At 44.8% G+C, this 26552-nt stretch overlaps 2 protein-coding genes across 3 annotated transcripts in view; one reads left to right on the top strand and one right to left on the bottom strand.

Moving 5' to 3' along the window:
- The window catches only part of EME1 (essential meiotic structure-specific endonuclease 1), a 50963-nt gene extending 42011 nt beyond the window's left edge, over window positions 1-8952 (bottom strand). Inside the window, exon 1 of one of the 2 annotated variants that reach the window (XM_029600620.1) lies at window positions 8831-8952. The gene's annotated coding sequence lies outside the window, so the exon portion shown is untranslated. The remainder of the gene's footprint in view (window positions 1-8830) is intronic. The other variant, XM_029600621.1, reaches the window with a different exon arrangement.
- A 23-nt stretch (window positions 8953-8975) lies between these two features.
- Window positions 8976-26552, top strand: part of MRPL27 (mitochondrial ribosomal protein L27) — a 34877-nt gene continuing 17300 nt past the window's right edge. Inside the window, exons 1-2 of the mRNA XM_029600627.1 lie at window positions 8976-9103; window positions 17089-17214. Coding sequence (XP_029456487.1) covers window positions 9052-9103; window positions 17089-17214 — 178 coding nt within the window. The 5' untranslated portion in view covers window positions 8976-9051. The remainder of the gene's footprint in view (window positions 9104-17088; window positions 17215-26552) is intronic.

Genomic DNA, 26552 nt, shown 5'->3' with positions numbered 1-26552 from the left:
AAATACGGTAAGTAATTTCTCCATTTCCTAGTGTGTAGCCAGATGTACTCAGGACCAGTGGGATGTACAAAAGCTGCTCCCGGACAGGGCAGGAGGCTGCCCGTGGCCCACCTGGTACTGCCCTTGCGAAGGCTGTGTCTTCTCGGGCTTTAACATCCAGTCAGTAGAACCCGGAGGTGGTGTGTATGGAGGACCATGTTGCCGCCCGACAGATCTTGCGGGCGACAGCAGCTTGGTTTCTGCCCAAGAAACTGCCTGTGCCCTAGTAGAATGAGCCTTAACCTGTAGTGGTAAGGGCTTTCCTGCCTCTATATAGGCTGCCTTGATTATTTCCTTGATCCAGCAGGCTTTGGTCACCCGCGAGGCCGCTTCTCCTTGTTTCTTCCCGCTATGAAGAACGAACAAGCGATCCGTTTTACATACCGGTTCCGATCTTCCGAGGTACCGCACTAGGAGTCTGCCGACATTTAGATGGCAAAGAAGGCATGAGTCTTTCGAGTCCTTATATGTTCATCCGGAGATGGTACCTCGGAAACCACTTTCGATAGGAAGGAGGGGACGGTGCGCAGCTGTTTGGTTCCAGGCGTGAATCTAAGGAACGGTTTGCGACAGGATATTGCCTATAGTCCCGAGATGCAACGAGCTGAACATATTGCAACCAGGAATATTGTCTTCAATGTTAAGAGGCATAGTGAAAGACCGTGTGTTGGTCTGAAGGAAGCCCCAGCTAGGAAGTCTAATACTAGATTGAGATTACATAGAGGCACCAGCCACTTTAGGGGTGGTCGGAGTTGTTTAACCCCTTTCAGGAAGTGGGACAAATCCAGATGGGTTGATAGCTGGATACCATCCACTTCGGCTCTGAAGCAGGACAGTGCAGCTACTTGGACCTTGAGGGAGTTGAGTGATAATCCCTTCTTCATACCGTCCTGTAGGAACTTCAGAATTATGGGAATCTTGGCTGTCCACGGGAGTATCCTGCGGTCCTTGCACCAGGCTTCGAATACTTTCCAGATCCGTATGTATTAAAGGGATGTGGAGAACTTGAGTGTTCGGAGGAGGTTTTCAGTCACGGTCTTAGAGTAACCGAGCTTCTTCAGGAGAGTCCTCTCAAGGGCCAGACTGTAAGAGAGAATCGAGACGGATCTTCGTAAAGAATTGGGCCCTGCCGGAGAAGGTCCCTCTGTGAAGGTATACACAGAGGGTTCCTTGCAAGGAGTCTTTGCACGTCTGCGTACCATGGTCATTTTGGCCAATCCGGGGCCACTAGCAGAACTAATCCCTTTGATATTCTACCTTGCGGATGACCTTGCCCAGTAGCAGCCATGTGAGTAAGGCGTACAGTAAGTCTTCCTCTGGCCAAATCTGGACGAGAACATCGATCCCTTGGCAGTGTGGCTCTCGCCTGCGGCTGAAGAACCTGGGGACTTGGGCACTGAGCTGGGTGGCCAGAGGATCCATGGCTGGGAGGCCGCAACGATTTACTATCAGTTGGAAAGCTGTGGTCGACAGTGTCCATTCTCCCGGGTCCAGGCTCTATCTGCTGAGGAAGTCTGCTGAGACTTTGTCTTTTCCTGTGATGTGGGAGGCAGAGATCCCTTGTAGGTTTATCTCCGCCCATGCTATGAGAGGGTCTATCTCCAGTGACACCTGCTGGCTCCTGGTTCCTCCCTGGCGGTTGATGTAAGCAACCATTGTAGCGTTGTCCGACATTACTCGAATTGCTTTGCCTCGGAGTCTGTGGCTGAATTGCAGGCACACTAGTCTGACTGCTCGAGCTTCCAGGCGGTTTATGTTCCATTCCACCTCTTCCTTGTTCCATTGTCCCTGGGCCGTCAGTTCCTGACAATGGGCTCCCCACCCTCGCAGGCTCATATCTGTGGTGAGCAAGTTCCAGTTTGGTGGGGATAGGCTTACTCCTCTGCTTAGGTGGTCTTCCCATAGCCACCACTGGAGCTGAGAATGTACCTCTGCTGGTAGTTGGAGGCGAATTGAGTTGTCCTGGGACAGTGGATTCCATCGTGACAGTAAGGAGCACTGGAGCGGTCACATATGGGCCCTTGCCTACGGGACGACATCTAGGGTTGATGCCATGAGGCCAAGACTTGAAGATAGTCCCATACCTTGGAGCGTGCATTGGTCATCAATTGTTGTAATTGTTCCATCAGTTTCCTTCTCCTCGGGGGAGGGAGGAAGACTTTGTTTCTGTTTGGTGTCGAAATGGGCCCCCAGGTACTCTAGTGATTGAGAGGGCTGCAGACTCCTTTTGCCCGTGTTCACGACCCAACCGAGTTCCTGCAGTAGATTCTTGACTCTGCTGGTCATCTGCCGGCTCTCTTCTGAAGACTTTGCCCTGATCAGCCAGTCATCCATATAAGGGTGTACCAAGATCCCTTCTTTCCTCAGTGTTGCCGCCACGACCACCATAATTTTGGAGAATGTTCTGGGGGCGGTTGCTAGGCTGAAAGGTAGCGCTCGGAACTGGTAATGGTGACCCAGAATCGCAAAGCGTATAAAACACTGGTGGTCCTGATGGACTGGAACGTGAAGGTAGGCTTCGGAAAGGTCCAGGGAGGTTAGAAACTCCCCTGGTTGTACTGCCCTTATGACGGATCGAAGAGTTTCCATGCGGAAGTGTAGTATCCGCAGATGCTGGTTGACGTTCTTGAGATCCAAGATGGACTGGAATGATCCTTCCTTCTTGGGAAGATAAAATAGATGGAATAGCACCCCGTAATTTGTTGGGGCGTGGGAACCGGAGTTATTGCCTTCAGACTGAGTAGTCTTGTCAGGGTGGTTTCTACTGCCAGTCTCTTGGTGTGGGAGTGGCAGGGTGACATCATAAATTTGTTCTCGAGGGATGCTGCGGAACTCCAGAGAGTAACCTTCTCGAATGATGTTTAGTACCCATTTGTCCAACGTTATCTCAACCCATCTTTGGTAGAACAGGGCAAGTCGACCCCCTATCTCCTCTTCCTGTGGATGGTTCGGCCCATTCTCATTGTGGAGCACGGCTGGAGCCTGCCCATGAGCCTGCTCCTCTCTTGGTCTGTCGTTTCCCAAAGGGCTGGGACCTTCCGAAGGGACGAGGTGCCTAGAACAGCGAGTTCCTGTAGGGACTAAAGCGCTGCAAGCCTCTGCCCTTGGTTTTTCTGGGGGAGGGACGCTGAGATCTTTTACTCCTATCTTCTGGTAGCCGAGGCACTAGGGATTTGCCCGATTTGCTGGCTAACTTCTCCAATTTGCTTCCGAACAAGAGAGATCCTTTAAAGGACATTCTTGTGAGATTCGCCTTAGATGTTGCGTCCGCAGACCAATTCCGTAGCCATAGTTGTTTTCTGGCTGCCACTACCGAGGCAACGCCCCTGGCTGAGGTACGGATCAGGTCTGAGCTTGCTTCCATCAGAAAGACAGCTGCAGGTTCCATCATCCCACTAGTATGCGTTCCGGAGTTATTTGCCTCTCTCCAGAGGAGCAAGCAGGAACGTGCCACCAATGCGCAGCAGGAAGCAATCTGCAGTGTCATTGCTGTTGCGTCGAAGGCCTGCTTGAGAATGGATTCCAATCATCTATCCTGAGTATCCTTCAATGCAGCCCCTCACTCAACAGGAATCGTTGTTCTCTTTGAGACGGCACAGTCCATAGCATCCACTTTCCGGAAACGCAAGCGTTCCTTGGTCGTTGGCTCTAGAGGGTATAGGGCTTCCAAGGACAGACCCCCTTTGAAGCTTGTCTCCAGGGTATCCCACTCCAGGGCAATCAGTTCCTGGATGGCTTCCATCATTGGAAAGTAGCATGAGGCCTTACGAAGGGACACCAAGATGGAGTTCTTCTTTGGTTCCGCCATAGGGTCCATGCCTGGAATACCCAGCTTCTTCAGAGTCTGGGAAACAAGGGCTGGTAATTCGTCCTTGTGGAAGAAACGAAGCATGGTTCGGTATGTTTCCATTCCTGGAGGGATTTCTCCTTCTTCCAGGGAGTTACTTTCGCACAAGCGTACACCTAATCCTACACCCCCTACACTCCCAGCACACTTCCTTGGCTTCCCTGTTTCAAGATCTTCCACATCGCAAATAGGGTTATTTACAATGAAAATACAAAGCTAACACCCTGTATTTAAGTTACCGTTACGTTGCAACTACCCTTTCTCCCACATTTATCATTCAGACACTTAGGCATATATCCTGTTAATTTGTTTTATATGTACCTGTTCTCTTGCTAGCTGTCAAGCGCATATCATGTGCAGTTTTAACGTTTATTGTAAACCGATGTGATACCCCAGATGAATGTCAGTATATAAAAACCCCAAATAAATAAATAAAATTAATCATCCAAGGTGTCTAGGTCCCTGTCAGGGAAGTTCTTGGTTAGGTGAGGCATGTCTCGAGGCATCCGAGCAGGGCTGGGAGGATCTTGTGCTTCCGGCATGGGTTGAGCCCGGGGCGCAGCCGGGGCTGATTGCGCCTGGATGAAGGCTTGCAGGCCTTGGAAAAATTCCAACTAGGAGAAGGTCCCTGGGTCCATGTTAATCCCAGGGGGAGTCTGAGTAGGGGCCCCAGAGTTGCCCTCCTGTGGAGAAGCCATCTTGGAGATGCATAGATCCGGGGAGCTATCGTCGGCAGTAGTACCGGACCCATCCCCCGACAGTAAGGGACCAGGCTTTGGTTCCCCCTGGGCTTCTTCGCAATGTTGACACAGGCAGAACTCCAATTCAGGCTGTGCAAAGAGTGCTTTCTGGCCTTCTCTGGGCACTGGTGCCATTGTGTTTGCGCGTGCAGTTGTAAACGCGGCTGTGCGTGTAGTTATGCGCACGGGTGTGCTCAGTTGTGCGCGTCTCAGCTGTGGTGCCGCTGTGCGCGCATCTGTATTGGACACGCGCAAGTTAGGCACATCGGCCGCTCAGCCTGTTCTTCGCGTACCGCTGGTCAAGAAGGGAAGACGGCGCCGACGACCCCTGCATGTAAGTTGGCGCCCACCAAGGGTCCCCACGTGTGTGGACCCTTGCACCGGATTGGGGGCTAGCCCAACCAAGGCTGCTCAACCCGATCGGTGCTCCCTTTTAACCTCGCCGGAAGAAAAATTTGGTACGGCAATCCGAGCTCTGGAGACTGGAGACCTGAATTTAAAGATTTTTTCTTACCTGGTCTCAGCGCTTACCGATCGTGTGCCGGACGGTCTCCAGCTGCGGGGGGAGAGGGAATTACCTTCACCGCCGCGCTTGTTTCTGCACCCGCTGCCTTTCAGCCACACTGGGGGCTAAGTCCATGCCGGGAATTGGCTACCAGACCACGGCACACCTCTGAGGGATATCAGAGATCACCTCAGGAATTCTCGACTGGGGGAGGGACCCTTAGGTATCACCGCAGGAGAGTGGGGCTCGATCTTCTTTAAGGAAAATTTTGTTTCTTTTTGCTGTAATTCTTAACACTATTCTAGTGTGTGGGATAGTGTCCGCATCTGCTAGGAGACAGAGAGATACTGAAGAGCTGAGGTTACTGCAGACGTATATCTAGAGTGACGTCAGCTTTGAAATCGGACTCTGTCTCCCATCTGCTAGAAGAAGAACACAATACCCACTGGTGCTGAGTCCATCTGGCTACACGCTAGGAAACTATTGTTTTTCTTATTTTCTGTTTCCCTATTTGCCTGTGTTTTTCTTGATGAAGGAGCCGATGCAATACAGTGCGCTCAGCCAAGCGCACTGTATACGCCGCAGTTGGATGCTGGTTGTATAGGCGCTAACTAATCCCCTTATGCAATAAGGGGATTAGCGCCTCTACAAGGCACATCCAACATGGAGTGAAACTAATAGCGCTCATGACATGCAAATGAGGCTATTAGCTATTCACTCCCAATGCAAAAAATAAAAACGTGCATCTAGGACGCACATTTTTGTGATCAAAAATTAACGCCTGCCCGGAGCAGGCGTTAATTGCTGAGCGCTTCTAAAACTAGTACAGAAAAGCAGAAAAAACTGCTTTTGTACTGCCTCCTACTTAATATCGGTGGGATATTAAGTAGGAAGAACAATTCTTTAAAAAAAAAAAAAAATTTTTTTAAGTTTTTAAAAAGCGCTTGCAGTCTGGTACAGGAAGTGGATGCTCAGTTGACACGCTTCTGTTTCCTGAACCCCTGGCACATGCACGGGTTAGGAAAATGGACGCTGATAAATTCAGCGTCCATTCTCCGAACCTGACTACCTGCAGCAGAAGGAGTATATAAATCAATATTAAAATGTCTGGCACAATATTAATTTATTCACTCCACTTATTTGTCAGTGAAAGGACCAATTCCCTTTCAGGACACCTTCTGAAAGGCGATTGGTCCTTTCACTGATGTGACAGTAAAGGGACCAATTGGCAATACGTGAAGGAGTGAAAAAATTAATATGAAGTGCCTGACACTTTAATATTGATTTATACACTCTGGTGCCAGTAGTCAGGTTGGGAGAAATGTCGCTGAATTTATCAGCTCCATTTTCCCAACCCTTGCATGTGAGCTGGTTAGAAAACGGGACGCTGATAAATTCAGCATCCGTTTTCTTAACCGGCAGGCAGCCACTGACAGCGGACCTCTCTCCGGCACACAGTCATGGTGCCAGGGGTGCGCAATCGCTCCTAGCACCTCCTCGAGAGCGCGAGCCCTAATTTAAATATTGCATCACGCTCCCGTGGCTGTACACAGGTTAGGAAAACGGACGCTTGTAAAATTGAGCGTCTGTTTTCCTAATCTGCTGGCAGCCACCTCTCCTGGGCGCCCGATGCCAAGGAGGCACTAGGGATGCAAAATTTTCCCCAGTACCTCCTTTTTACCACTGCAGTTGATTTAAAAATTAAATCAGGTGCATAGGAGAGGTGGATTGGCACGCATTAAGAGAGCAGGCACTCAATCACGAGCGCCGGTTTAATATGCGCAAATATTGCATCAGCCTAAAGGAAGAGGTGGTTGGAACTCATAGCTCATCTCCTTACAGGAAAATGAAAAAGTTTTAAAAACCCATGCTCATATCAGCTGGCGTAATTATGGTAACAAATTGTAATTAATGTTAAAATTACACTCAGCTGTACATTGCATGATGTGTTCTGGGTCTTACCAATGCTTAACATTTCCAGATGTTTCTATTTCTTGTGTTAGGGTCTCCAAATCGGTGTTTTGTGCATGCCAACACTAAGCCCAAAACACTGAGTTACGGTATATCAATACAAATCTACCAACAAAACAGTCCACTTATTTAATATAGAAGAAAACATTTAAAAAGAAAGTGTAATAAATGTTATAAGTGAATAAAGGACCATCATACAGACGGATGTAGGCTAAAGAGGTTAGGGCTATTCAGCTTGGACTAGAGACAGCTAAAGGGGGAATATGATAGAAGTCATGAGTGTAATAGAATGGGTAAATGTAAATCAGTTATTTATGCTTTCAAAAAAAATGCAAAGAATAGGGGACACTCCATGAAGTGAGTAAACAGCACATTCAAAACAGAGAAAATTCTGTTTCACTTAATGCACAATTAAGCTTTGAAATTCATTGCAGGAGGATGTGGTCAAGGCAGTTGGCATAGCTAGATTTAATAAAGGTTTGGACAATTTCTGGAAAAGAAGTCCATAGACATGGGGAATAAACATTATTTATCGCTGTGTCATAGCAGCATGAGCTCTGTTTACTGTTTTGGATTTTGCCTCATTCTTGTGACCTGGATTAAGAACATGCCATATTGGGTCAGACCAAGGGTCCATCAAGCCCAGCATCCTGTTTCCAACAGTAGCCAATCTAGGCCATAAGAACCTGGCAAGAATCCAAAAACTAAGTCTATTCCATGTTACTGTTGCTAGTAATAGCAGTGGCCACTGCTGGAAACAGGATTTGGCAATTCTTATGTTACATACGTGCCAGGTTATAACCATCAGTATAACCAAACTTGCATAAAATATGCAAATTCAGTAAGGTAATTCTAGTTCATATAAAGAATAAATATGAATACAAGATTTCCCACAGCAGATTCAAGTGGAACCAGCACATGTGATTACCATGTACTACAAAGCAATGCCATTATCAAATGTCTGTATTAAAGAATCATTCTGTTGTTCTTCAGCAGGTGTTTGCACATCCTTATAGGAAATTATACTCCACTCTGAAAGCTTTTTTTTTTTAATTTGTTGAAACCCGGACCACAAGTGCTTCCATTTGAATCTTCCTTGGGAAGTTATTGTGTTCAGATTTATTCTTTGAGTAACCCGAGATCACTTTAAAGAATTTACTCATTTCCTTACCCAGATAGTAAAATAATAAAAAATGGATTAGGTCCGATTATAATCTTGGATCCATATATCAATAATAGCCTGCATCCATTTGTATGAAGGTTCTTTATTCACTTAGAATATCTGTTACCCTTTTTTACATTTTATTTTCTCCTATATACGCTATGTGGGCAATATGTTTTGTGCATACCATGACAGAAGTGAACCTCTCTTAAGCTCAATTTTTACCCCTCAAATTTACCGCTAGTGTTTTTCTTAATACCCATATTGTTCAAAATAAAGCCTCCTTCTGAAGTTCATAAAATGTAATATGTATAGGCAACATATGAAGGTAGGCTTGGATGGAAGTTAGGACTATTTTTCTATCTTTCTGCCATTTTTTTTTGTCTCTGAATGCCTTTTGATGGTACTTTTTTTTATCTTCTGACTCTCCACAGCTTTTCTGAAATCGATCTTTTAAACGCTGGAATAGACATCTCCCACGTGATCATAACTTCTCCATTCTCTACCTATTGGCCTAGATCGTGATCACGAAGGTACCGCGAAGTTATAGCGTTTGTTAATCTTACTGTGCTTTTTTTATAAGCGCCTGCCGATAGTACTCCGTGGACCCTCCAAGACTCCTCTGCCCGCAGCCTCCAAAGCGTACACCTCTTCGTGCCGCTACATCAAGAATTATTCCAGCCTCTGGCTCATTTTCCCTCCCCACTACTTTCAAACTTCCCCCGCCCCGGTGCCTTTCACGTCATTAGCGGAAATCCGGCCCCTTCCGGAAGAGGGATGCAGAAAAATGGCGGTGCTGGGCTCCGTGTACACAGCCTTGCGGCTCCCCGGGTGCCTCGGTAATGAATTCCTTTTATGTTTTATTTATAAATATAGTAGTGTGTAGGAGAGGAAACCGGCTCCCGTCAGTAGCACTGCCCTGCCTGGGACAACGGACTGAAGAAGCAACAGAGAATTAGGCTCTGGAAAAGAATCCTGCCTGCCGAGCCTCACTCGTAGTCCCCGCCCCCTCCGTGTCACCGAGAAGATGGTTGTTTGGCTGTGAGCCCTTATAAACGGTTTTTCTGAGGCGGTGATTGGTAGTGTTTAGGTATAATGGGGTAAAAGAGCGTGTCGGCTCTAGGCACTGCAGAGAACGGCACAGCCACTACCTAAGGAGGATGTTGGACATGTTTAAATTTAAAAATATTGCTTTTGAAAAAAAAAATGTAGACCAACATAAAGGCTATAATAGTACAAGAGCTTTAAGAAAAAATTTTCACGAGTTTTAACTACTATTTGTAAGGTTGGTGGAACTAAGCAGGATGCCAAGATATCACTTCCTCTTTCCCTGCAAATTGGCGACATCTAGGTGCAGGAAGAACATAACGCTGCATACATAGTGATATTTGCCACTATTGTACGTATCAGAAATTGTTGAGTGATTTTTCTTCCATTGTGACCATTTCTGCCATTCACACCATTCTCTGGCTATAAATACTTTGTTCCATCAGCCTTGTAACCGCATCTGAAGAAGGGACTTTTGTGATCTTGAAAATTCTACATTTTTTTGTTAGTACATAAGAACTAAGAACATAAGCAATTGCCGTGCTGGGTCAGACCAAGGGTCCATCAAACCCAGCATCCTGTTTCCAACAGAGGCCAAACCAGGTCACAAGAACCTGGCAATTATCCAAACACTAAGAAGATCCCATGCTACTGATGCAAATAATATTATTTTATTTATTTAAAGATTTTTTATATACCGGGTCATGTTAAAAAAAACATCACCCCGGTTCACATTGTAACATAACATAGCAACAAGCTTTACAATAGTTTAATTTCAAGCAAAACAGGAAGTAATCTAAGTCAACTAAAGAAAGGTGGCTAAATATTAATATTAAATATTAAATAAATATAGCAGTGGCTATTCCCTAAGTAAACTTGATTAATAGCCGTTAATGGACTTCTCCTCCAAGAACTTATCCAAACCTTTTTTGAACCCAGCTACACTAACTGCACTAACCACATCCTCTGGCAACAAATTCCAGAGCTTTATTGTGCATTGAGTGAAAAAGAATTTTCTATGATTAGTCTTAAATGTGCTACTTGCTAACTTTATGGAATGCCCCCTAGTCCTTCTATTTTATTTATTTATTTAAGAGCTTTTTAATGTACCGACATTCATAGGACATATCATGCCGGTTTACAATCAACTTTGTAGTACAGAAAGTGTAAATAACAGAGTCACATCTACTCATTCAAGACTTCTCATGATCTTAAAGACCTCTATCATATCTCCCCCTCAGCTGTCTCTTCTCCAAGCTGAACAGCCCTAACCTCTTCAGCCTTTCCTCATAGGAGAGCTGTTCCATCCCCTTACAAACATTTCAGCTTAAGATTTTGTTAAGCTCATCTTCCCTTTATGTTCATTCTTTAAGTAACATTACAACTTAAATTTTTGAATGATCAGAGAGGGATAGAACTGTGCTGGAGTTCGGGGTTAGAAGGAATTCAGTCCTGAAGAGGTAACAAAGACAAGAAAGTGTGAAGAGCAGTAATAATCGCTGTGCTTCCCTAGCTGTTTTTCTGTTACTTTTGTTGTTGAAAATTGATGGATCTAAGATAAACTTCCCTAGGAAGCACTTGGGGCATGATGGTTTTACAAAAGTGCTCTGCCATTCTTGAGTTTTAAAGCTAAAAAAAGAGGCCTCTTCTCACATTCACATGAACCAGGAGAATGCAACCTTGACCTAGTGGATAACAATTATAAAATATTTCAAATACATATATATATGCTCATCAGTATGTACAAGATAAATGCTTTTTTGTACAGAAGCTGATCAGTTATAGAAAATCAAAAGAAAAAGCCCATAGACTAGGAAAACACACATTAATGGGATCAACACATCTTTCATGGGGGCTTTAGATGCCTTATTTCCTTTCTTTGCTCCACTGAACAAGACAAATAGATGATCCAAACACCAAAAACTGTTAGTGACTTTAAGGTACCGCAACAGAGTCCGACGAACATCTAATAAGTGAAGATCCCTCGCATGTGGTTCCTCTGACACCAGATGCAGAAATGCAGGAAGCTCCACCATCTGGATGAGATAAAACAAGGAGAGAACCTTCAGTAAGAAGGAAGGAACCGTATGCAACAACATTTAAATCACAATCGGATTTTGATACATTACAGGAGGACCTTGCAAGACTGGAAGATTGGGCATCCAAATGGCAGATGAAATTTAATGTGAAGAAGTGCAAGGTGTTGCATATAGGGAAAAATAACCCTTGCTGTAGTTACACGATGTTATTTCCATATTAGGAGCTACCACCCAGGAAAAAGATGTAGGCATCATAGTGGATAATACTTTAAAATCGTCGGCTCAGTGTGCTGCAGCAGTCAAAAAAGCAAACAGAATGTTAGGAATTATTAGGAAGGGAATGGTTAATAAAACTGAAAATGTCATAATGCCTCTGTATCGCTCCATGGTGAGACTGCACCTTGAATACTGTGTACAATTCTGGTCGCTGCATCTCAAAAGAGATATAGTTGCGATGGAGACGGTACAGAGAAGGGCAACCAAAATGATAAATCTTCCCTATGAGGAAAGGCTGAAGAGGTTAGGACTGTTCAGCTTGGAGAAGAGACGGCTGAGGATAGATATGTTAGAGGTCTTTAAGATCATGAGAGGTCTTGAACGAGTAGATGTGAATCGGTTATTTACACTTTCGGATAATAGGACTAGGGGGCATTCCATGAAGTTAGCAAGTAGCACATTTAAGACTAGTTGGAAAAAATTCTTTTTCACTCAACACACAATTAAGATCTGGAATTTGTTGCCAGAGAATGTAGTTAGTGTAGCTGGGTTCAAAAAAGGTTTGAATAAGTTCTTGGAGAAGTTCATTAACTGCTATTAATCAAGTTTACTTAGGGACTAGCCACTGCTATTAATTGCATCAGTAGCATGGGATCTTCTTGATGTTTGAGTAATTGCCAGGTTCTTGTGGCCTGGTTTGGCCTCTGTTGGAAACAGGATGCTGGACTTGATGGACCTTTGGTCTGACCCAGCATGGCAATTTATTATGTTCTTATCCCGTCATCCGTAATCCACAGAAAAGGGTCTCTAGAGGACAAAGCTTGAAGCTCTGAAATCTGCCTAACTGAACAAATCGATACCAGGAAGGCAGACTTCAGGATGAGGTCCTTCAAAGATGCCAGTCTGAAAGGCTGAAACAGAGATCCATATAGAACCTGCAGAACCAAGTTAAGACTCCACGACAGACAAATCCTACAAATCAGTGGCCGCAAATGCTTTTCCCCCTTTAGAAAATGCAGGACGTCCGGATGAGAGGTCAACAGCCTCCCCCATAGTTTAACTCTGAGACATCCTAAGGCTGCCACCTGTACCCGGAGCAAATTGCAGCCCCTTTGCCAAGTCCTCTTGCAAAAAGGTCAAAATCTGAGGAGCGTCCACTCATAAAGGTTCCAGACCTTCCTCCAAGCACTAGGACTCAAACGCTCTTCACATCTGGACATAGGCAAGAGAAGTGGAAGGCCTCCTAGCCTGAAGCAATGAAGTAATAACAGCCTTCAAGTATTCTTTCAATCGTAAACATCTCCTTTCAAAAGCCAAACCTCAAGACAAATGTGATCCTCCTGATCCAAGAAAATGGGGCCTTGCTGAAGTAACCCCTGCAGATGAGCCAGTCTGATGGGGCTGTCTATTAAGAGATGAACCAGATCCACAAACCATGGACGGCCACTCCAGAGCTACTAGAACCACCTTTCCTGGGTGTCGCTCTTTGCATCACAACACGTGGCCAATGAGAGTCCATGGGGAAACACATAAAACAGGCTGTCCGTTGGCCTAGGAAGCACCAGAGCATCGATCCCGTCAGACCCAACCTTCCACCTGTGACTGAAGAACTGAGCTGTCTTGACATTGCCCCATGACTCAATTAGATCCAGCTGGAGTCTGCCCCACCTGGCTCAAATGAGGTTCAAGGCCTCTGTGGACAACTCCCATTCCCCCAGGTCCAACTACTGCCTGCTGAGATAATCTGCCTGCACATTTGTCCACTCCAGTGACATGTGACACTGCTATCCAGCCAGGTAACACTCCGCGCAGACAAACAGGTCTTGGGCCTCCTGAGCTACAAGGTGCCTTTTCTTCCCGCCGTGACAATTGATATATGCTACCATCATTGCATTGTCCAAGAAAACTCACCATCCTGCCTGGGATCTGTGGAAGGAAGGAAAGCAACACCCTGAGAATAGCCCTTGTTTCAAAATGATTGATAGACCAGTCCACCGCCAACCAAAGACCTTGAGCCATCCACCCCTGGCAAACAGTTCCCCAACCTTTGAGGCTGGTATCCGTGGTCATCGCCACCAAATCCGGAATCTCTAGATCCATTCCCTTCTCCAGATTGGGTCAAGACAGCCATCATGAGAGACTGGATCTGGAACTCCCCTGGACTAGCAAAGGAAGGTAAAACTCCAAGGACGGCAAATTCCAACGGGACAGAAGCACTCTCTGAAATGGTCACATGTGAGCAAATGCCCATAGAACCAATTCTAGTCTAGATGCCATAGAACCCAGGATTTGTAAATAATCCCAGACCTGAGGCACCACCAGCTGCAGAAGATGTCACCTGTGCCTGCAACTTTGCCAACCTCTCCGAGGTAAGGTGCACCTTACCAAGACAGTTATCAAACTGCGCCTCCAGGTACTCCAATGACTGGGATGGTTTAAGATGACTTTTAGCTAGATTTACTACCCAGCCCAGAGTCTGCAACATCTCTATGACTTGCCAAATTGACCGCCGACACTCCCATTCCAACTTCACCTGAATGAGCCAGTCGTCCAAGTAAGGGTGAACCAGAAACCTTTCCCTCCTCAGTGCCGCAGCCGCCACTACATCACCTTCGTGAATGTCCATGGAACTATCGCTAACCCGAACAGAAAAGCTCAAAACTGAAAATGCCTCCCTAGCACCATGAACAGCAGGAACTTCTGATGCTCTGAGCATATGGAGATGTGCAGATAGGCCTCTGTTAAATCCAACGATGCCAGAAACTCCCCTTTGCGGACTGCTGCTATCATTGTATGCAACATCTCCATCCAAAAACACAGAACTTGCAGTACCGTGTTGATTTTCTGGAGATCCAGAATGGGCCAATATGTGCTCTCCTTTTTGGGAACTATGAAGTAAATTGAGTACCTCCCTTGGACGTGTTTCTTCGGCACTGGCACAATCACACATAGTCATTGCAACATATCCCGCATGCTTCTAGGTTGCCGCGAGATGTGCAATGAGACACCATATAGGCTTCTCTGACCGGTTGAGAAAATTCTAAAGCATAGCCATCTCTTATCACTTCCAGGTCCCATTGATCTGACATGATCTTGATCCACTCTTCGTAAAAGAGAGCTAGTCTCCCTCCGACGGCCTCCACGGAAGTGTGGACCAACGTGCCTTCATTGTGATGCTTTCCCTCCTCCGGCTGTTTGACCAGAGGTATCCGGGGGATTTCTTCGGACTCCTAGAAAGGACTGCTGCCTTCCCGAGCCCTGCTTCTGCAACGAAGCTGAAGAATTCTTGCTGGAGCGAAACCACCTCTTATCCCAGAATTGGGACCAGGATGGGAAAACTTTCTTGGCGCTTTTCTTATCGTCCGGCAACTTATTCCCCTTAGACTCCCCCCCCCCCCCCCCCCAAATGCTTCATCAGTTGTTCCAGGTCTTCCCTGAACAACAGTTTCCCCTTAAAGGGAAGATTGCACAGCTGTGACTTGGAGCATACATCCACCGATCAATTACATAACCACAGGAGTTTCCGTGCTGCCACTGCTGAGACCATGTTCCTGGCAGACGTCTGGATCAAATCATAGAGCCTTTCCACCACATAGGTCATCCCAGCTTCCAACCGGGCTGCCTGCTTGGCATCGGCTGAAGGGCAGGAGGACTCCTCTTGTGCCTTCTGCACACAGCACAAACGAGCCCGTTGCATAAGGCTGCCACAGATCACTGCCTGCAGACTCAAGACCAAGACCTCAAACATCCTCTTCAACTGAATTTCCAGTTTTCAGTTTTGCGCATCCTTCAGCGAGGCCGACCCTGCTACCGGGGTGGTCATCTTCTTGGTCACCATTGACTCCAGAGTATCCACTTTAGGCAGCATCAAAAGTTCCAAGGTCTCCTCTGGCAAAGGATACAACTTTGCTATTGCCCTGCCTACCTTGAGATCCGCGTCAAGAGTACCCCATTCCTGGCTCACCAGCTTTTTAACCTTCTTGAGCAACGGAAAAGCCTTTGGAGGTCCACAAAGCCCATTCAGGACCAGGTCCACCCCTTCATTATCAGATTCCTCTTGAGTGACCTTAATCCCCAGCTCTGACAGGACATGGGAAATAAAATGACACAACTCCTCCTTCCAGAACAGACAGACAACCCTAGGGTCACACCCTTCTATGACCGTAACCTCGTTTGGATCAGACATATCCTTGCTAGGGTCCAAATGTGCATCATCATCTGCAGGATCATCTCTCAGATCTTCCTGAGGCTTGTCTGAACCGTAAAAATCCATGGAGGCTGCCTCTTCATTGCCCGAATGGCGATCGAGCCCCAGGTGGCGGAGAAGGCCCTCCGGCCTCTCCTGCAGGAGCACCTTAGCCTTCTTTGAGAGATGCTGCAAATCTTGGCCCGAGGTCACTTTCTTCCTGCTTCCCTCCTGGTCAAATAGGCCTTATGGAGGAGCAGCACAAAATCCATGGAGAAGTCTGCAAATTCATCAGACCCGTCCACCACTACATCCTCAGCCGGCTCTCCCCCCACCTTCTTGGTCCTCCACAGCAATTTGAACCATCGGTGACAGTGGGGGAGGGGGAGTCTCTGGGCTCTTGTACAGATGCCTGCTTCCTACTATGTGTACCTGAAATGGCTACTGCTCCATTAGCCCTGCCGGGTGCTTCTCATGCAGGCCCTGACAACTGGGTGACTCATCTGATGCCAGCTGCCTCTGCAGAGGTTCCCTCCCCCCAGAGGCCCAGCCCGAGCAAAGCATGGCTGAGTTTAGAAGGGCACATCTCTTCCCACAAGCCCCTCAAACTCTCCCATGTCCTCTGCCAGTGCCATGTCTGCTATACATGTACACACCTAATTCCCAGCGCCGCAAACACCCAAGGCCCGCTGCAGGCAAAGGTCATCCCAGTTGGAAATGCCATCGATCCCCAGGACGATCAACGAGGTGTCAGCATTTTCTCTCACAGTGTTCACCGCTTCAGCGCTGCCTGCATGGCCAAATAAAACTTCCTTGTTTTAATTTTTATTTTATTTTTTTAAAGAAACAGTATCCCCTCCAAGGCAACAGGAAATAAAAGTACTTCCCTGCTGCTGGCCATCAGATTCAGATGAGAGGAGATGAGGGAACCAGAACTCCTGACTTTCAGCCTCTCCGGTCACTGCGGACCGAACCAGTTAAGGGATCTGGAGACAGATGGTAGAAGGAACAGCAGGTGGCACGCTCGGTTATGTAGTAGTGCCTAAAAATTCTTTATTCTCTGCCTTCTTCTGCTGGTAAGGATGCAAAACCCACTTGTCTGGAACTGATTTGGGGTATGAACAGGAACAGAAAATATGTCTACTCCCCTTATGTCTCATCAGGCATATACAAAGGAAACCTCACCATATATTATTTACCAATTGAAATAGCCTCAATGCAGAGCAAGAAACTGTCTACAAAATATTTATCTTTTAATAATGTTTATATCTTGCTGTGCTGCTGCACACAGCACATTAGGTCCCTCAGTAAAGATGTGCTCTTTTCTCCCTTCAAGGAGTTATGGCTCCTATGCAGTTGTCTCTGGTCCCTATACGATGTGCATCGAAGAAAGCTGGAAGCAGCTCAAAGAACCATGGAGGAAAAAGTCCAGGCAAACATTATGGAACTAAGAAACTTGATGGTATGGTATCTGTATTTGCATTCTATTTCAGTATAAACTTACTGGGTTTGATAAGATATTTGATGACTTTGGTGTATAAAAATAATTGCATCCTATATTTTACAAATATGACTGAGTCCCAGAAAAACTGAACAAACCCACCTTTATGAAGTTTGATATGGTCTTTGCAAGTAGCTATATAAAACATTATTAGCTTTATTATCTTTTTCCCAGTATGCGCAGTTGTGGACAGGAAGCTCATTGCTGCAGATTAGAGAAGCTGTATAGTCTTTTTTTTTTTTTTTCTTCTGTCACATTTTTATATTTGTCAGCTCAAACTAAGGGTAAGAAGCTAAAAATGCTAGACTACGTTTATTTATTTTAAAGTATATACCATTTTTACAAATAAAAATGTTATCAAAACAGTTCACAAGAATAATATTAAAATAAATTAAAAAGAATAAAAAATTACACAATTGGTATAATAAACAAATTTTTTACAAAATTAAAATACTCTTAAAAAAGAGAAAGAAGAAAGACTTGTGCCATTCAATTACCCTAAAGATAGGGAAAAAAAAAGGGGGGGGGGGGTAAATTGATAATATGATGTTGTGAAAAGAAAACTTAAAAAGCAGAGGGAGGGAGGGAAATGTACTAAGGGGGGTGAGGTTGTTTATTATTTCTGTGTATTTGATGGAATATTGAATGCTGTTTGAAACAGGTATGTTTTTAGAGATTTTTTAAAATGCAAAGGGTTTGATAATAAGCGGAGTGGATTTGGTAGTGAATTTCAAAGGGAGGGTCCTGCTACTGAAAACGCTCTCCTTCTTCTGGTAATATCTAATCTTGCTAATCGTGGTGATGGAATGTCTAAAAGATTTTGTGTTGGAGATCTTAAATGTCGAGCGGGTTTGTAAATACGGAGTATGGAACAAAGCCAGGTGGAGGAAGAGTTGTACATTAAGGCTTGGCCCCGTTTTCAGGATAGTAGGAAGTCTCGTCCAGCAAGGTCCCAGTTCCGCAAAAACAATTCTCTCTCCGAGGCCAATCTTGTGGTCAGTCCTTTTGAGGGGGGCGAAGACCCTTCCCTTCCGGGGCACTACCGGTGGTAGCGCAGTTGGAGTTAAGTCCTTACAATGAAGCGAGGCTGGTCCACTCCATTGTTTCTGTTATAGGAGATCGCTTGGCTCAGTTTTATGGGGAGTGGCCAAGATTATTCGGGATCAGTGTGTCCTCATTGTGGTAAGAGACTGCTACAAGTTAGAATTTGCTTGATCCGTCTGCGACTTGTTCATAGTTTCCACTTGCGGGTCCTTAGACAAACAACTTGTGGTTCGAGGAAAGCTGGGGGCGGTGATTCCAGTTCTGAGCAAGGCATGGGAAGGTATTCCATTTATTTTGTCGTTCCGAAGAAGGAAGGCACTTTCTGGCTAATTCTGGACTTAAAAAGGGTAAATACAGAGCTCAAGGTACTGTGTTTCCATATTGAGACCCTAAGGTTGGTTATATTGGCGGTTTGCAAAGGTGAGTTTTTGGCTTTTCTAGATCTGACAGAAGCATATCTGCACATTCCCATTTGTCCAGACTTAGCGGTTTCTGCAATTTTTTTTTTTTTTTTGTTCTGGGTCAGCATTTTCAGTTTCAGGCCCTTCCTTCCAGTTTGGCTACAGCACCACGCACCTTCACCAAGGTGATGGTGGTTGTGGTGGCAACTTTTACGTCTGAAAGGTATTCTAGTGCATCCTTATCTAGAATACTGGCTTATCAGGGCAAAGTCGGAGGATCTTTGTCGCCAGTCGGTTCAGAAAGTGGTCAGAATTCTCAAGTCGTTCGGCTGGGTAGTGAATTTGGTGAAGTCACCTAGTTTCTTCGCAGTCACTGGAGTATCTGGGAGCTCGGTTTGACACTCAAAGTGGCAAAGTGTTTCTCACAGAGGAACAAATTCAGAAGCTACAAGGGGAGATTCAGTGCTTGTTAGGGTTGCCGATGCCCAAAGTCTGGGATTATTTGCAGGTTCTGGGCTCAATGGCTTCAAACCTGGGCCCTGGGCATTCGCTCATAGGAGACCCTTGCAGAGGGCTCTCTTGGCTTGGTGGAACCCAGTCTCTGAGGAATTTCATCTGCCCTTTCACTTGAGGGCGTCGCTCGGGACAGTCTGTCTTGGTGGCTTCTAAGTTCCAATCTGGTTCATGGTATAGAGCTCAAAGTTCCGGATCGGGTGGTGCTTACTACAGATGCCAGTCTTTTTGGTTGGAGAGCAGTTTGTCAGCAGCAATCGACTCAGGGCTGCTGGTCCATGAGAGAAGCTTCCTGGTCTATCAATTAGAGACCAGAGCAGTGCGTTTAGCCTTATGTGTTTTTCTGCCATTGGTGAGAGGTCTGTTGGTGAGGGTCCTGTTGGGCAATGCGATGACGGTAGCTTATATCAATCGGCAGGGTGGAACCAAGAGTTGAGCAATGACCCAGGGGGCTCCAAGAGTTGATTCTTTGGGTGGAGCAATACTTGGAGCAGATAGCGGTGTCGCACATCGCTGGGGTTGCAAACGTCCAAGTGGTTTACTTGAGTCACAGATTGTTAGATCCAGACAAGTGGGAGCTGCCCAAGACAGTGATGCAGCTCATTCACGAGAGGTGGGGCTCCTCCCACATGGATCTAATGCAACTTGCCAGAATGCCAAGGCATTTCAAATTTTCAGTCAGAGAATGGAGCATGGGGCCGAAGGTGTCAATGATCTAATAGTGCCTTAGCCTCGGGAAGTTCTGTTTTACATCTTCCCTCCTTGGCCGCTCGTGGCAAGGTGTTGCGATGAATAGAAAGACATCAGGGCAAAGTAGTGTTGGTGGCTCCGGAATGGCCACATCGGCCGTGGTTCGCGGATCTAGTCAACTTGGCCATGGAGGATCCGATACCATTCGGACATCTAGCAGACCTTCATCAGGGACCCATTTTTTCAGACCAGGCTGCTCACTTTTGTCTAGCTGCATGACTTTTGAGAGACAGCGATTGAGACGCATTGGTTATCCTGAGGCGGTTATTGCTATGCTGTTAAGGCTAGGAGAAAGTCTACTTCTCTTTCGTATGTGAGGGTCTGGAAGGTTTTTGAGTCCTGGTGTTTCTCTAACGGAGTCCAGGTTCTCAAATCTTTGGTGTCTGATATCTTCTCTGCAAGAAGGTTTGGTCAAGGGTTTGGCTTTGAACTCTCTTAAGGTCCAGGTGGCGGCTCTGAGTTGTCTTTGGGGCAAGATAGAGGGTTCCTCTTTATTATGTCATCTTAATGTGGTTTGGTTCTTCCGGGGGGGTAAAGAATTTGCTTTCGCCGGTATGTAAAGTTTGTCCTTCTTAGGTTGTTAATCTCAACCTCAGGGATTTATGTTAGGCTCCTTTTGAACCGCTCAGGAGGGCAACTCTTAAGGATTTGACCCTTAAGGTCATTTTTCTGGTGGCCATATGTTCGGCTAGGAGAATATCCGAGTTGCAGACTTTGTCTTGCCATGATCCATTCCTTCAGATTTCAGACTTGGGGGTATCATTGTGGATGGTACCTTTCTTTTTACCTAAGGTGGTGTCTGTGTTTCATGTGAATCAGACGGTGGAGCTTCTGCCTTTCCTGTGACGGACGCTTCCATTACTCACGCGAGGGAGCTGAAGTTCTTAGACATGCAGAGAGCATTGTTGAGATGTCAAAGTAATTAATGATTTTAGAAGGTCGGATCATCTCTTTGTTCTGTGGAGCGGTCCGAAAAGAGGTTTGCAGGCATCTAAGGCTACTATTGCACGATGGCTTAAGGGAAGCCATTGGAGCCACTTACATTACTAAGGGTCGTCCGGTTCATGAGGGTTTTTGTGCTCATTCTATGCGTTCTCACATGGCCTCGTGGGCAGAGACTGTTTCTCAGCAGGAGATTTCAGAGCAGCGATGTAGAAGTCACTGTATACTTTTGCATTGCACTATTGTTTGAATGTAGGGGAGATACAGGGTCCCGATCTTTTGTCAAGTGTTTTGCAAGCGGGACTCTCCAGTCCCACCCTGAGTAGGGAGCTTTGGTACATCCCAGGAGTCTGGACTGATCTGAGTACATACAGAGAAAGGAAAAGTGGGTTCTTACCTGCTAATTTTCATTCCTGTAGTACCACAGATCAATCCAGAACCTGCCCGATCTTTTCTAGATGGCGCCGGTCGTCTATTGCTCCTTCCAGGTGACAGGGGCCAACCAATGGCACCCATAGCCCCCGTCACATGGTAAGGGCAAAGGGCCACCGGCGCCATTTTGTTTACTGGCAGCCGATGGCCCAAGAGCAGGAGATCGCTCCCAGGACCCCCCGCTGGACCACCAGGGACTTTAGGCAAGTATTGGGGGGGTGTCGGGAGGGGGGGGTTTGTAATTAACTAAATTTGAAGGGTTGGGGTGGGTTTGTTTTTTTTCTTTTGTTTTTGTTTTTTTTTTAATAAATGTGCCCCGCCCCCCGCACTAACCTGAACAACGAATTTTCCCCAAAGTTCGGGGGAAAATCCGTCTCTGGATTCGGGTCCTCTGACCCATGCCGAGTTGGACTATTTCTTTGAAATTTTCCAATTCGGCAAAAACGATTGCACATCCCTAACAATTACTGGGCTTATACCTGGGGGCTTGAACCCAGGGGCTTATTCCAAACACAAAGAGCCACACACAAACTTTGATTCAGTACATCATGGTTCCAGGTAACGAAGTAAGTTTATTTGAGCGATAGGAGGATAGAACAAATAAAATCAGATCAGATAGAAGAAGTAATGGTAGATAACAATTGCTACATAGATATAAAAAGCTTACATTTCCAAAGGATCAGCAGTGCCATCACATCCAGGGCTATCTTTCTAGCTGTCTCCCCTTATAGCTTGTGAAAAGCAACAGCATTCCCTCCCTCTGAGTTCTTATCAGTTTTCAGAAACAGCTGTGCGGCCTTCAGTCTCTCTCTCAGGCTTTAGTTAATTGCTAGTTTTCTCATCATAGACTTAGTGAAATAACTAAATAAACACTCTTACCTGTTCGTAAACATTTCGCAGTGCAAGACAGTAAACAGGAGTTCACTAATCTGTGTCTGGATGAAAACTCTGAATCCATACAGCCTATCCTCCTATATATATATTCTCAGCAAAAGGTAACAGAAAATGACTCCAACAGCTGTGTAGTTATTGTAGCAGTCCAGCTTAGATTTATACTAGTCTTGAGCTGGAACAAACACATTCCAGTATGAGGGCTGCCGTAGGTGAATGAAAAGTAGTGAGTATTTGTGTGACTGTGTATTGGGTTGAGTGGCAGGCCCCAAATAACTTTTATTTCTATAGAGAGGTTACAAAATCTTTAGTGGACAACCTTTATATATTATTAGAGCTGTAGAACATACAGACTTAGCATGTATGGTATTATAAAGATACAGTTAGTGAAGCGTTAACACTGGAAAGATTATTTTAGGTAAAAGTTTTATAATTGAGAACTAGGTAACAAGAATGTGGCAACAGTAAAGTGTTATGAACTGCAATGGAAAATGTGGCATGTAGTGAACAACACTGGGTGTGACTTTAATGAGATGCTCTTTTGCTTATGGAAAAAACCTTTGGCACTTATGGTGCATTGCTGTGTCAGGATAACCCGTTTAAAGGTTGCCGCAGAGTCTTGCGTTTATAGATTAATGATCCTGTGTACTGTGATAAGGTAGACAGTACTGATACTGTGATTGATTTAGGCCCAAGTTGAACCTGCAGTTGAATCTGGTGGAGTAATCATCATATGATGGAAGTGTATAAATGTTGATTCAGCTACAGCTTTTAAAGGAGCAGCCCTGTCAATGAGACTAACACTCAGTGGCATATCTCTGTGTTGCATATGCTCTTGACTGTTGTAAGCACATTTTAACATTTTCATTTTGCTAATAGAGGGGGAAAAAAAGAACATAAGACTTGCCATACTGAGTCAAATCAAAGGTCCATCAAGCCCAGTACCCTGTTTCCAACAGTGATCAATCTAGGTCACAAGTACCTGGTAGGATCCCGAGAGTTAGTTAGATTCCATGCAGCTTTTCCCAGGGATAAGCAGTACATTTCTGCAACTTCACCTTATTAATGGTTTATGGACTTTTCCTCCAGGAACTTGTCCAAAATGTTTTTAAATGCAGCTACACTAATAGCTTTTACCACATAAGAACATGCCATATTGGGTCAGACCAAGAGTCCATCAAGCCCAGCATCCTGTTTCCAACAGTGGCCAATCCAGGCTATAAATACCTGGCAAGCACCCAAAAACTAATTCTATCCCATGCTACTGATGCTAGTAATAGTAGTGGCTATTTTCTAAGTCAACTTCATTAATAGCAGGTAATGGACTTCTCCGAGAATTTATCTAAACCTTTTTTAAACCCAGCTACACTAACTGGCAACAAATTCCAGAGTTTAATTGTGTGTTGAATGAAAGAATTTTCTCCGGTTAGTTTTAAATGTGCTACATGCTGACTTCATAGAGTGCCCCCTAGTCCTTCTATTATCCGAAAGAGTAAATAACCGATTCTCATTTACCCGTTCTAGACTTCTCATGATTTTAAACACCTCTATTCTTATCCCCCCTCAGCCGTCTATTCTCCAAGCTTGAACAGTCCTAACCTCTTTAGTCTTTTCTCATAGGGGGGCTGTTCCATCCCCTTTATCATTTTGGTTGCCCTTCTCTGTACCTTCTCCATCACAACTATATCTTCTTTGAGATGTGGCAACCAGAATTGTACACAGTATTCAAGGTGCGGTCTCACCATGGAGCAATACAGAGGCATCATGACATTTTCCGTTTTATTCACCATTCCCTTTCTAATAATTCCTAACATTCTGTTTGCTTTTGCAGTCAAAAAAGCAAACAGAATTTTGGAAACAAATTCCGGAGCTTAATTATGGATTGAATTAAAAAAATATTTTATCTTATTAGTTTTAAGTGTATCACCTAGTAACTTCATTTTGTGTCCCTTAGTCTTTGTACTTTTTGAAAGAGTAAACAACTGATTAAAGTTTACTTGTTCTACTTCACTTATTTTGTAGACCTCTTTCATATCTCCCCTCAGTTGTCTCTTTTCCAAGCTGAAGAGTCCTAACCTCTTTTAGTCTTTTCTCATAGAGAAATTATTCCAACCCTTTTATTATTTTGATCACTTTCCTCTGTATCTCTGCTGTATCTTTTTTGAGATATGATGACCAGAACTGCACACAATACTCAAGATGAGGTGGCACCATGGAGTGATACAGAGGCATTATGATATTCTCTATTTTATTCTCCATTCCTTTCCTAATAATCCCTAGCATTCTATTTGCTTTCTTGGCTGCTGATGCTGCACACTGAGCAGGAAATGTCAATGTATTATCAACAATGACGCCTAGATCCTTTTCCTGAATGGTGACTCCTAATATGGAACTTTGTATTATGTAGCTATAATTTGCGTTACTCTTCCCTAAGTGCATCACTTTACACTTGTTCATATTATATATCAGTTTCCATTTGCATACCCAGTCTCACAGTTTCACAGTGTCCTCTTGCAATTTCTCACAATCCTCTTGTGATTTAACAACTTTGTTCCCATTTCCAGGTCGTTTATAAATATATTAAAAAGCAGTGGTCCCAGAACAGATACCTGGGGCACTCCATTATTCACCTTTCTCTATTGGGAAAATGTACCATTTAACCCTACTCTCTCTTTTATGTCTTTTAACCTGCACTTTCCTATGTCATTGGTACCCACATGTACCAAGATAGTGCTGGGGAGGATCCAACTATCTAAAATCCTATCTATTTGATATTTGAGGTCCGCGAGCTTTGCACCAGGCAGACAAATTGCCAAGAGATCCTCACACCCACCAGCCACCCAACTATCAACTTTCTTAATAATCGAATCACCAGCTACAACAGCCATCCTAACCTTTCCCTCCTGAGCATATACCCCTGGAGACATATTTTATGTATTTATTTATTTATTTAAAGTTTTTCTATACCGGCATTCGCGATGAGTATCGCATCATGCTGGTTTACAATTAACAAGGGGTGCAGGAAAACAAAATAATAATAAATGATAATAAACATTAACAGGTGCTGATAAAACGATTGCAGTTACAATAAAACAAGGGAATTACCCAACTTGGAAACGAGAAAGGGGCTAGGAATTTAACATAAATAACAAGTATGCCAATTAATGGTGTGAAATAAGGTACGGCTTTTGCAGCGTTAGAGAAAATTACCCTGTTGAGGTAGAGTTTTAATTACCATGTTAAGAAGGGGTCTAAGCGTTAGTTAATGGAGAAATTAAGGTTCAGTTGGGGTCTGGAAAAGCTTTCATAAATAACCACATTTTGAGTCTTTTCCTAAATGTAAGAAGGCAGGGTTCTTGTCGCAATTCTGGTGGAATGGAGTTCCATAGAGTCGGTCCAGCGGTGGAGAAAGCCCTGACTCTGGCGGTTATGTGCCGAGTTGTTTTGGTGTGAGGTACTTGTAGGGATTCTCTGTAGGATTCTCTGATGGGTCTGGCGGATGTATATTTTCTGAATGGAATTTGAAGGTTAAGCTTTGTAGATGGTAGTTATGGACTTATATATGATTCTGTAGTGGATTGGCAGCCAATGTAGGTCTTTGAGGATTGGAGATATGTGGTCTCTTCTCCGTGCGTTTGTTAATATTCTCGCTGCAGTGTTTTGAACCATCTGAAGGGGTTTAGTGTGAGATGACGGGAGACCTAGTAGAATAGAGTTGCAATAATCTAATTTAGCGAAGATTATTGATTGCAATACTGTTCTGTAGTCGTGAAAGTGGAAAAGTGGTTTTATTCTTTTTAAGACTTGGAGTTTGTGGAAGCAGTCCTTGGTGGTTTGATTTATAAAAGATTTTAAGCTTAGCCTGTTATCAATGATAGCTCCTAGGTCTCTTACTTGTGAGATTTGTAAGTTGGGAGGAGGATTTGTGTAGATGTTACTGTTTTCAGAGGAAATTAGAAGGAGTTCGCTTTTTGAGGAATTTAGTATTAGGTTTAGACTGGAGAGGAGTCTGTCGATTTTTTTGAAGACAAGTTTCCCAGAATTCTAGAGTTTTTGTCTAGGATTCTTTGAGGGGGATGACTATCTGGACATCATCTGCGTATAAAAAGTATTTGAGGTTTAATTTGGTTAACAGTTGGCAGAGGGGGAGCAGGTAAATATTAAATAGCGTGGGTGAGAGGGAGGAGCCCTGCGGAACTCCCAAAGAGGAAGGATAGTGCTGAGATTCTTTGTGTATTTTGACCTTGTAGCCTCTGTTCCCCAGGAATGATTTGAACCAAGACAGTGCAGTACCTGTTATTCCAATGTTCGCTAATTGATTTAGTA

Source organism: Rhinatrema bivittatum, chromosome 4, assembly GCF_901001135.1.
Source record: "Rhinatrema bivittatum chromosome 4, aRhiBiv1.1, whole genome shotgun sequence".
Lineage (NCBI taxonomy): Eukaryota > Metazoa > Chordata > Amphibia > Gymnophiona > Rhinatrematidae > Rhinatrema > Rhinatrema bivittatum.
Note: the sequence above shows the minus strand (reverse complement) of the source record. Positions and strands in the feature narration are given on the sequence as shown.